At 41.3% G+C, this 15,722-nt stretch overlaps 1 protein-coding gene across 1 annotated transcript in view; it reads left to right on the forward strand.

Moving 5' to 3' along the window:
- The first annotated feature begins 6,882 nt into the window (after positions 1–6,882).
- ASXL3 (ASXL transcriptional regulator 3) overlaps positions 6,883–15,722 on the forward strand; it is a 104,373-nt gene continuing 95,533 nt past the window's right edge. Inside the window, exons 1-2 of the mRNA XM_082258682.1 lie at positions 6,883–6,999; positions 15,036–15,144. Of these exons, the coding sequence (XP_082114808.1) occupies positions 6,922–6,999; positions 15,036–15,144 (187 nt within the window). The 5' untranslated portion in view covers positions 6,883–6,921. The remainder of the gene's footprint in view (positions 7,000–15,035; positions 15,145–15,722) is intronic.

The following is a 15,722-nucleotide window of genomic DNA, read 5'->3' on the forward strand; positions in this document are numbered from 1 at the left end:
AACGTGAGGCAAAGATGCTTTGGTCTGTTTTTTTTTTTTTATTTTGTATATCAAGCTGCAGCGGATACTGGACTGGATATAAACAAAATGGAGAAAATGGAGCAGAGGTTTTGCCCTTTTTTTTCCTATCAGTCTCTCAGGGGGGGGGGGGGGGGGATTCAATAAAAGATTTATGGCTGCTTTCTAGGGATCATTTCCTTTAGAACTACTTCCTAATTCAGGCAAGAATTTGTGCCAGTTTCTGTAAAATTCCCACCTTGCACGCCTGGTAGTTCTAACTACTGCAACTTTAGGAACCCTTTGCTGTGGTAGTGACAGATTTGTAAATAATTACATCCAGTTCACAGATTAGAAAACTGGCAGCAATAAAGACCAGTTCTTGGCTGATGTATGGATATACACCAGTGTCAGTGTAGTAACGCAAGTCTGTGCTAGGATGCTGTTATAAACGTGACAACTTTCCACGCTGGGCTCTATCCCCGGTCCACTTCAGCTGTCGGCCGGGAGATTACCGACCCAAAGTTGAATGTAAACAAATGGACCAAGAGGATGCTGGTGATGTCATTACCCACGTACGGCAGATATGGCTGTGCCCATGTTCGGGAAATGGCTTGAGTCACAGGGAAGGCTAACCTGAAGGAAAACCTGGTTCCCATGTCGGGTGTGCAGAGCCTGAGAAACGAGTTCCCCATTAGGTCTGCCTAAATTTTCATTGACAGATTTGAAAGCTGCTGTTAGAATGAATAGCGGCTATGAATCTGCCCACTGCTGTGTGCTCACTGTCAATCATCAGCAAGGCAGACCTTATGGGGAACTAGTTCCTCAGTTCTCTATCAAGCTTCGCTTAGCGCACTACAAAACTTGTTAACCATACACCTGTCTGTGTGACCAATGCAATGGCCAGGGAGAGAGGACACTGAGGAGGAAGTATCCAGTATGGACATGCCAATCTCAGTTCCAGGCTCAGACAGATTCATGTACGCTTTTCTGACACAAATTGGGCACAAGCACCAACAATTTTGTTGCCTTGTCTTGATGAAATTCTAAGGGTGTCTACGACAGGACTAATTCCCCCTTCTGTCTTTCATTTTCTCAGTGCAGTTTAGATTCCCATGTGCACATTTTGTATATACATATTCACTCTTGACCCTAGAGCAGTGATGGCAAACCTTGGCACCCCAGTAATTTTGGAACTGCATTTCCCATGATGCTCGTGCACTCTGCAGTGTAATTCAGCATCATGGGAAATGTAGTTCCAAAACATCTGGGGTGCCAAGGTTCGCCCTCACTGCCCTACAGCTATGCTGGTCAGAATTAATCATTTCATCATTCAGTTGCACAGACTGCGCTGATTATTTTTCAGAACTGTTCTACATGTAATAAAATAGCTAGTAACATTCGTATAGATATAAAAAAGTTTTCTTTATTTTGAATTGATAGCTTTACCATTATAGCAGTCTCAGGACAAAATTATAAAAACATTTTTTTAAAACAATTTAAAAGCAAACTGACTCTTAGTGCAGTATCAATATTATGTTCTACTTTTGTAATGTGTTTAATTCCATTAAAGTAGAAACTTTTTTTTTCTTATAGAGTAAGGCAGGGTTACAGCCTCTGTCAGTTTTTTTTTTTTTTGCTATCTGTCCTTATTGGGAAGATTTGTCTTTACCTCCTGATCCGTAGCTAAAACTGAAAGAGTGAGGAAATCCCTCCAAAATGAGGGGCTCCCTGGTTGTCACCAGGGTCACTGCAATGAGTGCCCCCATTGGAGATTTCTCCTCTATTACTGTTTTGAAGACAACCCACAATTTGGGATTTTTATTCCCTTTTAGTGAGAACTGTAAACATGACAAACTGAGAGAGCGAATCTCCCTAACAGAGGCACAGATAGCAATAAAAACCTAATTCCTCTCCAAACTATCCAAAACTAAAAAAAAAAAAGTTTTGCCTTTATGTATACTTTCATTTCTCAAATGTGTTAACTATAGAGCAATGGCTTCCCTGATATAGTTATTTTTTTTCCTGAGTTTTTTAGGTGACCTGATACTATTCCATTTTTTTTTTTCTTTTTACTGTGCTTTTAAGCTCTGTTCACACCTGGGCATTCCGGAATCGCAGGCAAATATGGCCGCAATTCCGGAACTGCAGCAAAATGTGGGGCGCGTTTGCAATGCCATTACTTCTAATGGCACCCCAATGAGAAATCGCGCTGCAATTCTGGAATGCCCAGGTGTGAATGGAGCCCAAGTCTGTATCAAATTTGTAAATGTTATTGTGAAAAGTGTCTTCTAACTATATAAATCCATTCACAGATGTGTAAAAACAGCAGGAAATTGATATGTCTGTAGTGCAATATAAAGAAAGGGTTCAGTGTAACCAGTAGCCAAGACTGAAAAAGATTGATCCCCCAAATATCTACCCAAGATAAAGAAGTTAGCTTCGGTATTCAGTAACTGCTTAAGGCTCAGTTCACACTATTGCGGGTCCTGCGTGCCACGTTTGTGTGGACAGAGTAGCCTATTTATTTGAATGGGCAGCTGTATCTGTGTGAAACGCAGGGAAAGGTCCCCGACCTTGTTTCCAAAATGCAGCGTGAATAAAAAAATCATCTGGCTGCGTGTGGCATCCTACCTACACAAAGCCGACAAGTGGGTTCTATTAGCAAGAATCCAGCAGAGTAGATATGAGCAAAGAAGGAGGAAGCCAGACCTGCCGGAGCCCCGCCTTCAAGTCTCCTGACAGGTAGGGGCAGGATGTAAAAAGTGTTGCAGGGAGTGCTCAATGTGGTGTCACACATCTGCCTACATCCCTGTTAACGTGTTTCGATTGTAATGACACTTTTTTGCTACAAGGACTAAACCAGGATCGTGTGTAGAGCTTCACTTAAAATTGTATCCTTCCTTCTGTAATAAGATTTATCTGCTTGCATCAATCTTCTTTTCTGGTTTTACAAATCCATCTGTGGAGTAATATTCTACAAAATAAGGGGGAAAAAGTTGATATAAAATCAAAAAAATTACTTTAATTGTAGATACTTTATTAGTATTTATAGAGTTTGTAACCCTAAAAAAAAAAAAAGAGATCCTGTTCCTTTAATCACTTGCGGACCACCCACCGTGTATTTACGTCGCTACTTTGATGTAAAATAATGGCAGCAGATAGGGCAAGATTTCCCTCACTCAACTCTATGCCCTTGGAGGACCGGAGCAACGTCAAAACTCCAGCCTAGTGAGGTCTTTTTGATCCCAGATCCCACATTACAGACGACCTGTCCTGCTTATTTCTATTACAAGGGATGTTTACATTCCTTGTAATAAGAATAAAAGTGATAACATTTTTTTTTTTCAAAGGGACAGTGTAAAAATAAAAAAAATTAAAGTAAAATAAATAAGAGAAAAAAAAGTTTTTTTAAGCACTCCGTCCCTCCGAGCTTGCGCCCAGAAGCGAACGCATACACAAGTCGCGCCCGCGTTTGTAAATGGTGTTTAAACTAGGGATGCACCGATCCGATATTCGGATCGGATATCGGCCCCGATACGGGCAAAATAGCTGGATCGGGGGATCAGTAAAATTAAGAGATCCACGGGCCGATCCTGTTTTGCTCTTTACATAGCATGTGAGGGAGCAGAGAACAGCTGTCAAAGAAAAAAATTAAAATAAACCTCCTGCAAATGCCTTTCAACTCTCCCAGTTAAGTAAACACAATGATTACAATGTATCTTTTCGTTCCGTCTGCCGGAGGAGGGAAGTTTAACCTCTTAAAGACTAAACCCATGACATTTTAGATTTTGAATGCAAAATTGTTATAAGGTATCTGCCGATACCGATCCAGAAGTATTTTTTTGTTATAAGCTCACAAAACCGTACTTCCGGATTAGACTCGGATCGGCGATTTCACAAAGCAAAAGATCGGGATTGGGACCAAAAAAGTCGGATCGGTGCATCCCTAGTTTAAACCACACGTGAGGTTTTGCAGCGATCTTTAGAGCAAGAAAAATAATATAGCACTTTTTTCTAACCTGTCGCCTATGAAGATTTTTAAGTATCAAAGTTTATCGCCATTCCACGAGCGTGCACAATTTTAAAGCATTACATGTTGGGTATCAATTCACTTTTTCACATTATAGAAAAAAATGGGCTAACTTTACTGTTTTCCGATTTTTTTATTTAAAAAAAAAGTGTTTTTATTCCCACAAAAATTGCATTTGTAAGAACGCTGTGCAAATACAGTGTGACAAAGTATTGCAACGATCTCCATTTTATTCTCTAGGGTCTCTGCTAAAAAAAAATCTATAATGTTTGGGGGTTCTAAGTAATTTTCTAGCAAAAAATACTGATTTTAACTTGTAAACAACAAATGTCAGAAATAGGTCCTAAATGGTTAAAGCAAGTTAAACTGCATAGTGCTTGTGCTGTCCAATCTGTCTCTATTTTATGCTGTAAATCCTTCCTTCCTGTTCTTGTGTCCCCCTATGTAAACTGACCACGGTAACCATGCCTGCTGATCCATGATATCGGGGTCAGTTTACGTGCCTCTGTCATCCCACAATCTCTCCTTTCTCCCTCCTCCCTCCCTGCCTGTCAGCTTTTGAGTGTGCGTAATCTGCTCCCTGCTCCTTCCCTCGTGCCGCTTTTAGTAGCTGGCAGTAAAGTCGGAGTAGGATTGCTGCCAGTCCCTCCTGTTATATCAAGGTATACTACACAGTGTAAATGTTTTTTTTTTTTTTTAAATTATGCCACTAAATACCTTCTTTCACATCGCCTCTGTGTGGTCATGTGACCTCCTGCCACTCTCCTCGCCCTATGATCGGGGAGTAGAGCGGCGGGAGGTCACGTGACCAATCTGAAAATAAGGTATTTATCGGCATTGTTTTAAACAAACATTTACACCGTGTAGTATACTTTGATATAACAGATTGGCTGGCAGTAATCCTACTCTGACTTTACAACCACTTTAATTAAAAGCAAAAAGCTTGGTGTCATATTTGAGACCTGCAGAACATTTTGTGGATGGAGTTGCCATCCCTGCAATCCTTTATGCTTTCTATTGCCCAGATAGATGTCCTGATGCAAACCTAAGTGGATTGTGAACTAGATACATTGGTGCCTGCAGGTCTTATTGATCGTTTCACTTTTAATAATAATAATAATAATAATAATAATATTATTATTATTATTATAACACTTATTATAATATTATTTATTAATAATGTTAACATTTTTTTTAAGTATCTACAATTAAAGTTCTTTTTTTTTTTAATTTATTATCTTTCACTATACTTCATTTTTTGGAGAAATATTACTTAACAGGCGAATTTGTAAAACTTGAACCCAAGAATGAAGCAGCAATGAAGCAGTTAAACCTTTTTGGAGGCAGATAGATGCGATTTATAAGGGAGGCTCTACACTCCTGTTTTAGTCCTTGCAATAAGTCCTTCTAATCGATACATGTCAGAGTGATGCAGGTAGATGTGTGACATCACATTGAGTGCTCCCTGCAACACTAGCAGCTTCTACCATCTTGCTGCTACCTGCAGCGACTGGGGCTCCGACAGGTCTGACTCACTCATCCTTTGCCTACATCTACTCTGCTGGATTCTTGCCAATAGGATGCACTTACAGATTATCCAACGGCGATGTGACAGTGGGATGCCACACACACAGCAAGATGAGGGAGTGAACGATATGATTTTGTTATTCATGCTTGTTATGAGGAACTTACTAAACTGACTGTTTCTGACAGAACTCATCCCGTCAGATATTTTAATGCCCATCCTGCTGTTTTATTTTGATACTTTTTGATTCTACTTATGACTTCCTATAGTGCTGACTGAATACCAAAGTTTTTACCAGTTCACAGATAAGTCTCATTTGATAATTCAGCAAGAAGCTATGGCTGATGTCAGTTTTTCTCATACAGTTTCAGTTGTGTGCACTTTATATGGATATTGAGTTTGGGCTGTGTACTTAGTCTGGAAAGATGTGTCATAGATGTTATGTAGAGTAGGGCAGCTTGGAAAGCAACAGTTCTTGCTCAGACAGATTTGCTGATGGCAATGTGCACAGCAAGTCTGTGTTTGCATAGGGAAGTAGTCTCCTGCTCTGTGTTATGTCTCCATTTCAACCTTTTTTGTCTTTTTTCTGAAAGGGAAGAGAAAACTTCCCTGTAAAGCCAATCAAATTTGATTTAACTTTTCATTTTTTTTTTTTTTTGCGAAACTGTTTTCTGTTTTCCCTGATGCTTTTTGATGCATGCTGTCCTCTTCAGACCGTCTGCAAACTCGAGCATGCAGAAGCAACTTAATTTTGACTCTTGAGGCAGATTTCTAAAGTGAGAATCATTACAACTTGTAACTTAAAACTGTTCTTCCGGGGCCTTTTCTCACTCTGCTTTTGTTGCCTTTTATCCCACTGGATACAGCTGCCAATGAACTTGATTTTTTTTTTTCCCTTCTGATCATTCATGTGCATCAGTGGCATTGTCTGCAGCATGTTGAAAATCCACAGCTTAACTGTGTTATTTACTGAACGATTTAACTTAAATATTTGTATACTGCTTTCTTGAAAGCGCATGGTTCTGCCGATTTCATTTATTTTTTTTTTTTTTTTGTTTGCATGGAAAAAAATATAATTATAATGCACAGATTTTTCCCCTGAAGCCTATGGAGCAGATGCATTTGATTAGGATTGTTGAACCCTTTATTGTAATGTAGATGCTTTCAGGCTCCGAAGAATTTCTCTAAAGGGAAGCATGAACAGAAAAAGGAAGAGGAAAGAAAGCCAGGGGGAGAGAAGGCATTGTAGGATGTAGATGAGCTCACGTGTTTTACACTCATTTTCATGCATGCTTTTTCTTCTCTCTGTTTTGTTATTGTTATCTTGCATTGCAGTGGTACTTCTCCGTTGGCTTGTCTAAATGCAATGCTTCATACTAACACTCGTGTGGGAGATGGGACCTTCTTCAAAATCCCTGGGAAGTCAGGACTCTATGCTCTTAAAGTAAGTACATTTCTCGAACACTGACCAAATTCTATGTTCTGCTGCTTTTTAGTAACTTAATGTAATGATTAATCAGTGTTTAAGAGGAGGGTGGTGCTCTTAAACATTAGGACGCAGGAACTAAAAAGCATAATGTGCTAAATGTAACCATGTTACTGTTATATAAGGATTTTTCTTGAGGCAGATTTTAATGGCGCCAGACAAGACTTGCCCAAATGAAAGATATGGCTCGCTCTAAACTATACAAACAGTCTTATTTATTAAAGTCAAATGATTTACCAAAGGGCAAAAATTCATAGCAAACTAAAAGATTTTAGTATTCTGCCCTTGGATTGGTGACAAATATGTATTTGTTACTGTTGAATACTGTATTTTCACATTGTATTTTGCGTTGTTATAACCTGAATGCCAGGTGTTTTAAAGGGTTCTAGCACTATTGAAACAAATCTTTCACATATCTTCCTAACTTTATAGTACTTTAAATTAAAAAGAGTGTGAAATATTTTATTTGAAGGACATTCACATAAGTCAGCTTAGATGTGTTTACCTTATTTTACAGCTGTGAGAACATTTTGTAAACCCATAGAATGATTCTGGACTCCTGCATGAATGCCTTCTAAATGATGATCTGGTCTCCACAAATATTGCCAATTCCTCACTAGACAAATGCATTAGACAATGAAGGTCATTAGTGGGAAAGGAAAATGTAAATCTTTTGGATAATGGCATTTTAAAGATAGGTTCATTTGAGTATTGCAATCAGTGAGTCAAGTGTTTTAATCAATTCAGGTGTGTGTTTGACCTGTCCTGTCAAATAAAACACACAATTTTGCTGACCTGATCTTTTCTGTTAATGCACATTATGGCCTGATTAAAAGAGTTTTCATAGGACCTTAGGAAAGGTTTTTTTAAGCTAATAAGAATATAAAGAGTTATCAAAGATTTTTTAAAGACTTAAGGCTTCATCGGTCCACAGTGAGATCATTTACAGAGTACACAGTGTTCAGATAGCTGAAAACTATCTGCAGGCATCTCTTTTCTTCTTTGTTTTTATGATTCTGGAGAGAGAAAGCAGTAAACGATTTGTGATATTTGAATTCATCATGGAGAAAACACCTGCACTTCAAAAAAAAAAAATGCTGTTTGTCTTAAATTGGTTGTAAACCTGTGACATGAAATAGGAACAAAGCATATCCCTCTATAGTGTATGCTTGTCTAAATTCAGTGTGTCGTTTCTGTCTGCTGTCTTGTTCCTCTGCAATCTGAATGAGTCACTTTTGACACGTTTTCCTGAAACCAAGAGAAAAAAGGAGAAGGGAGCTTTTAGCACACAGCCTGTGCTTGACAGCCTCAGCTCTGACCCTGTGTGAAGAGGGGTGTGTCCCTTCCTTCCCTCCAATCATTTTTCACTGAGCTCTTCAGAGTGAAACTTCATCTCTCTGCCCCCTGCTTTCTAAAACCTCAGACAGGCTGCATAAATTCTGTATTTTTAATGGCTGTAGAGAAGAGACGGCTGCAGATAAATAGGTACATTTGTTTCATCTCTGTTTATCACCTGAGACTTGTGACTTCACTGAGTATATGTAAGGGTTTACAACCAATTTTACTTTTGCAATAAATATATATGTCTTATCTTACAACAACGCTTCCAAAATGAGCCTATATGTGGAAATCATAAATTAAAAATTACGCAGAGTTGTGTGCTTATCGCTCTACACACACAAAGCCCACCAGGCTCTCAAATATAACTTTTATTGTACCTTCAATTAAATGAGCAAAACTGGGAAAAAAAAATTGAAGTTCCTACAGGTACATGCAGGTAGTAAAGGAGCAATAGGAGAGAAAAGATGCTGCTCAGAATGAAACTTCAAGTAAAAAGATGTATATTATTGCCCATATCATGTTAACCAAACTGGCATCATCTATCACTCCTTTAAAATGAGCTTTTCTCTTTCCTTGATCGACAGACACAGCGCTCCATAAATCATAACTACTGGGTTATATTGCCTCCTCCAGGAGTAGGACTAGGCAGAACAAAAACACCTGGCTACGCCCATGGGCCGTCCTCTGCTTGGTATATAACCCCCCTCTCTGTTCTAGGTAATCAGTTTTAATCTGTCTAGTCAGGAGTAAGGACCTAGGCTCCTGGCTTGGATCTCTGGTTCTAGCAATTTTTTTCTCCTTCCTTACACCTTTTTATGTTTTTTCTCTCGGGAGATCTACATTTAACTGCCAGGCTGGGCGACGGGCTGGATAATCTAGATCCAGTGGGCCTCCCCAGCCCAGCCAGCGAGCGCGCGCATGCTCGGCCGCGACATAGCCATACGGACAGAGGCTGGCCCATAAGACTGGGCTTGGGTCTAAGTCTTAGCGGTCCTACGGCCTACAGCTCCCCTACTTCAGTGGCGAGGATTCTGTCTGGAGCATTACCTGCACCATAGAAGGGTAAGTACAGTTCCCTCTCTCCTCTTTTTAGCATTTTTTTGGGTTGGACATGGATATCCTCCAGGGACAGTCGGACCTGCCTGTAGGTTCCCTCCTCCCATCCTTCAATCCCTCAGTGAGCTGTGCTTCCCCCACTTCCTTTTCCCCCTGTCTGGACCTGGAGTCTGGTGGAGGTCCCGGGGCAGAGAAGAAGATGATATACCCACTCTGTAAGGGTCCTGGGATAGTGTGTTTCCTGCCCTGGTAGTCTGGAGGGTTCCCAGTGTAGGAGACCCCTAGGTGTATGCCCTACTGTTTGCAGTGTGGGTATAGTGCAGGGGGGTCCCAGTGCAGAGACCAGTGCAGAGTGTGCAGCAGAGTCTCCCCTAACGTGTGTCCTACCTTCTGATGGGTCCCTTTGCAGAGGGCGCAGGGAAGTTCCTGGCAGCATGCTTCAGCGTTTGTAGCTTATGATGGCCATTTTCCCTTAGTCTGGCTGGTCTCCGGTTGGTGGCCATGTTTGTGTAGCCCAATGATGTCAGGGGGCCATTTTCCCTTAGTCTGGGGGACACTGGAGACGACCGAAGCCTCGTGGGGATGTCCAAGCTCCTCCTCCTCCTCGGTTTGCTCTTCCTCCTCGGTTTTCTCTTCCGGTGCCTGGGACATATGAACAGGGATGGTGTCCATGATGATGCTGGGTTCAAATTTTCGGCGCTCCTCCGGTCAGTAGGGTGAGTCTTTGTGGGTCCCTGTTATCTCTCTCCCTGCTGATAGGTACCCTGAGCTCTGAGGGGATCCTTTAATGGTGCCAAAAGATCGTTTTTGTACTGCAAGGTCTTCCTTTCCTTTATGGAGCCTCAGGGTCACATCTCCACCACTGACCCCTTCATTGAGGTGGCAGGTCCCTCAGAACCCCATTCCCATAGTTGCACTGACAGCAGTCCTGCAGTCCTTAGTGTTCCGGGTGGAAGTGGCGTGTGGGCAAAGGCCCAGGAGGAACCGTCCCCTGCTCAGTCTTTATCATCTGATTCTGAGCCTGATGCCTCCGTTAACGCAGGCCATCCAGGGGGACTTAAAATCACACCCCCTGATTCGTCCGATAGAATGATTCCTCCATGGTCGCAGCAGCGAATTAAAAAACTTTGGTAGACGCACTTATAACTGCAGTGTGTGAGACTTTAAAAAATGGAAGATGCGGCTGATGTAGCCACAGATATGGCTGTGTCATTTGGTACGCATAAGTCCCCTCGTGTGCCAAAGGTGTTTCCTTATGTACCTTATTTTGTCAGGTTTCCCTGTAAGGAATGGGAACAATCAAAATTACCCTTTGTGGCCCCAAATTTTTTGCTGTATGTTACCCTTTTGAGGAGTCACTTTTTAAAAAAGTGGACTAGTTCACCAGTGGTGGACCTTCCTGTTTTCAGATTGAATAAAGCAACCATGAACCCAGTAGAGGAATCCCACCCCATTAAGAACCCGACTGACAGGAAAGCTAAAGCTGTTGCACGAAGCATGTTTACTATGGCTGATTTGGCATTGCTGCCAGTCTTTGCCTCAGCCCTGGTGTCTCAGACCCTAACTGAATGGGCCAAGCTTTTGCGCCAGGGCCTGGGGCATGAGCCGGTCCCCGCTGCTTATGTTGATTTAGCAGACCAGTTGGTCCATGGGCTGCAGTTTATTTGTGATGCAGCTTTGGATACAGCTCTTGTGCTGTCCAAACTTTGTTTCAGCAGTAATGATTAGGTGTATGCTGTGGCTTAAGATTTGGTCTGCAGACCAAGCCTCCAAGAAAGCTCTTATTGATCTGCCCTTTCAATGCGATCGCCTGTTTGGGGCTACCTTGGATGACATCATTAAGGGTATCCACTTGGTGGATGCAGTTTTGAATTGACCCTAGTGTTTTCCGTATACAGGGATGGAGACCAATAGCATGACCTGCTTGTCTCATATAAAGTCCCAAAGGAAATTAGGGATTTCAAAGGCAGTGTGCTTTACAGGCCATGCCCCATACATAAAATCCCTTCCTATCCATATACTGCATCCACCAAGGGGATGGAGGTGTAATGCTTTTCAGCTGGTCTTTTCCAGTTTGCACCATGGTTATATTATAACCTAATTATTTGAGCTTTTGAGACAACAGCCAGTCGTGCATGGGGATGGGTTGGGGGAGGTTGGGTTGTCTCCCTCTCACTTGTTCCCCATCCACCCATTAGCGGCCATGTGCCTCCAGTGTGAGGACACTAAATTAAGAGTGTAGGACTGCAGATTTAAACAGGGTGCCGTGAAGTGGCTCTGCAGCTTTCACATGCGTTTGCAAATGTGTGTCAACTAAACCCCTGTTCTTTGTACCAAGAGACAGGTTTTATTTGGTTGGTGACAGACTGGAGGGTGAGTACATCAGACTGGGGGCTGTCTGACTTTCATGCACCTCTTACAATCCTTCAACCTCATTTTGTTTCTCGTTATAGGGATGGAGACGCCGGGCAACACCAGCTTGGGTCTCATCTAAAGTCCCACCTAGTCCAATATGTTTAAATCTTGGTGGCTATTACCTCGGCCCGCAGGGTATCAGAGTTGGCGGCATTATCCTATCGCAGTCCCTATTTAGTGGTCTATAGGGATAAAGTGGTTCTTCGGTCCTGTCCATCATTCCTAGCCAAAGTTGTCTCTGACTTCCATTTGAATGAGGACATTGTGTTGCGTTCCTGGTGTCCCAAGCCTGCCCATCCTAAGGAATTTGCATTGCATACCTTAGATGTGGTTCATGCAGTTCGTGTGTATCAGGCAGCTACTGAGTCCTTTCGGAGGTCAGACTCGCTTTTTGTGGTTACGAACGGACGAAGAAAAGGGCTGGCTTCTTCTTCGGCTACCATCTTTAGGTGGATCAGACAAATGGTGTCTCAGGCCCATTCTATTAAAGGTCAGGTTCCACCTTTCCCTGTCACAGCGCACTGTACTCGGGCACTGAGTGCTGCTTGGGCCTTCCGTCATCAGGCATCAATGTCCCAAGTTTGCAAGGCGGCCACCTGGTCATCGGTGCATACCTTCACAAAATTCTATAAGGTACTGTACATACTTTGGCATCTGCGGATGCTTGTTTTGGCCACAAAGTTTTGTTGTTGAGGAGGGGCTGTTCCCTCTTGAGGGGTGTTTTTCTTTAAACTTTTATTTTTTCAGACAGGGCTCCTGTAAACCGGTTAAGGCTCCTGCATCCTGATTAAGGGGACTTATGTTTAGCCTTGGGTTATTTTCCCCACCCCTCATTTTCCTTTTGGCACTGCTTTTGGACGTCCCAGTAATTCTGATTTATGGAGCGCTGTGTCTGTCGATGAACGAAAGAGAAAATTGGATTTTTGTACTTACCGTAAAACCCATTTCTCTGAGTTCATCGGCGGACACAGTACCCACCATTATATATATATATATATATATATATATATATATATATATATATAATTTGTCAAGTAAGACTATGTTTTCTTACTATAATGTAAAGGTCAGATCACACAAGAGCTTCTGTCACTGGTGGGAAGGTGACAAACTGCTGCATATATGAGATGCAGCCATCTAGAGGTGACTGTGCATACCTGCAGCAGTCTATAAAGCTTTCATGTCCTAGCTAACTGTCAGGATTTTCTGAGGCAAAGCTTCATAATCTCCTGTTTATACTAAAGCTTGCCTTCCCTTCCTGTATTCTGCACATTCCTATTGGCCAATGAGGCTGCCTGTTTTAGTGATTGGCTTGGAGGAATGTGTAGAAACAGGTCTTATTAGCAACCGTCAACTTTACTGGATGATGTTGGAGCTTTGCTTGTCAGAACGGCCTGAAATTTGCCCATTAACAAAAGGTTTGGGAATAGTTGTGGGCATGCACCTCATACCTGCAGCAATTTGTCTACATCCCTTCAAAGAATCTCTTAAAGATGAACTCCAGCATCCTGTGTGTATATATCTATATGTATATAATATGTGTGTGTATATATATATATATATATATATATATATTTTTTTTTTTAATCCTTTCATCCTTTTTTACCTTGTTTGTTGGTTTATCCATAATAAACATACTTGAACACCAATTAAAAATAGCATTCTGAGGTAATTCACCACTTTGCGCACCCAGTCCTGCACCTCCATCTTCTCTACTTACATCACTGGGAGACTGCTATCTCTTCCTGATTCTTGCAGCCATCTTTGGGGGGCCAGCTGTCAGAACCAGGAAGAGACAGCAAGCTCCCTTTGCATTTCTGTTCGAATTGGCCGAAACCTCCTGAGATGCATGACATGAGTATCCCAGGGGGCTGCAGTTAATTGCTGGGTACCTCATTCTAATCTAGGCAAGAAATTCAGAAGTGGTGGGGGGTGGAAAGGGGTGAGTGCTTAATTTAGAAAAATATAAATAAATGGTATTAAAAATGGTATGACAAAAGGGGTGGGTGAAGAGGGTGAATGTCCTATTTTTGAGCAGAGTGCCAAAAACAATCCTATGGGGTCGCAAAATCATTTTTTTCAACTGGAATTTCAGTTAAAGTGATACTAAGCAAACACTGTTATTTTACATTGTCCCTTCTACTTCTGTATATGAATGATGGCACTGTAATTATTTTAATAAAAACATTGAAGTACCTTTTTACTAATATACAGCTGTCACATGACCCAGATCTTTCCCAGCCTGTCTGCAGGGAAACATAAGCAGGAGGAGTTTCTAGTCCTCTGCTGCTGGCTACATGTTCAAAAAAAAAAAAAAAAAAACTGTCTTTGGAATACAGAGTAAAAACAAATAATATCAATAAAAGGTTTGAAAATAGCATACAAATAGGTTTGAAATCAAATCTTTTTTATTTTGTGGAAATAACATGGTGTGGGTGGATTTATGTCAGTCACAGGCTGTGTCATGCCCCTCCAGCCTGTGTCTTAGAATAAGAGTGAGGTGAAGCCTCCATTAATCTACATGTCATATCCTGCCCCCATTGTGTTTAGCTGGTTAGTGGCATGGAGGAGGAGGGAGGGCGTGGGCTGTCATTTACCACTGTGTTTACGCCCACATGTGTGACTCTATAGTCACATGGGCTACTCAGATGTGATAGGGAAGAAATGCTTAGCATAGAAACTCACTGAAAACTTAGCATGTGCAGAGTTGCCACCACAGCAGGATTAACCAGGTTTTTTGCAGAATACAGAAAACTAATCTCATACTGACTAGTGAGTATGAACAACATGTAATACAGCATTTATTGATATAATTTATTGGACAGCATTATTATTCTTTGTTTATGTTAGTGCATGGTGGCTTAAAGCCTATTTCAAATTTCAGTTTAAATACATTAGGTTCCAGGCTTTTCTATTTAGGCTGTGGCTGCTTTCTAAAGAAAACCAGCTGCAGGAGTTTCAGCCCCCTTTTTTTCGGAATGTGTGTAGCTGATCTTAAACTAAAAGTTTAGTTGGGCTTTAAATAAGTATGCACTTGTTAAAGCAATTCTTCTTTTTTAGGCTAGGTAAGTAGAGTAGTGGGTTGACTAAAATATATTTAAAAACTTGTCACCCTAGAATTTTTTCAGATCTGCTTTTTCTGTTTGTTTACTATCATTTATGTCTTGCACTGTTTCTATTAGAAAGAAGAGTCTAGTTGTCCAGCTGATGGGACACTGGAGATAGGCTGCGAATCTGAGCTGGATGGGGCAGAAATGGCAGAAGCAAGCAGCAATGGAGAGGAAAATGAAGGTGTGTAATTTTTGGTAAATCATCAAATTTTTGTGTACTCATTAAAATATTAAATATTTAAAAGAAAACTAACTTGTATTTTCAGTATCTACACATAAGCACAGATTAGCAGTTCTCCAATACAGCTTTGACGGGTCTTCTGCAGCAGATTGTCTTTGACAATCATATTCATATTTATTCATACCTGTTCATAGTTCTGAAACTATAGTGGGGTGTCAGTCCTATCGCCAGCCTTTGGAACTTTAGCACTACACATGTGTCTTTGCTCCCCTACCCCTTTTCATCTTATTGTCTTCCATCCTTCTTGTGTCACTGCGCAAGTTGTCTTATCTACATATAGCTCTCGGATTCTCTATATCAGGATGTCTTTCCTGTTAGGGCGCTGTTTAGTGCGTTTTACACCAACCTTTTCATATTACCAAATCAAAAGAGGATATGTCTTCATCTGGGATCGATAAGCTGTGCAAATCTTCTTTTGAGTCAATAAATTCTTTGTGAAATCCAACAAATCTGTCTTCACCTCCCCTCAACAGATAGATTTCCTGGCTTCACTGGACATGCATCTGCATGTCCCCATC

The sequence above is a fragment of the Pelophylax lessonae genome (genome assembly GCF_965119305.1).
Source record: "Pelophylax lessonae genome assembly, chromosome: 5".
Taxonomy (NCBI): Eukaryota; Metazoa; Chordata; class Amphibia; order Anura; family Ranidae; genus Pelophylax; species Pelophylax lessonae.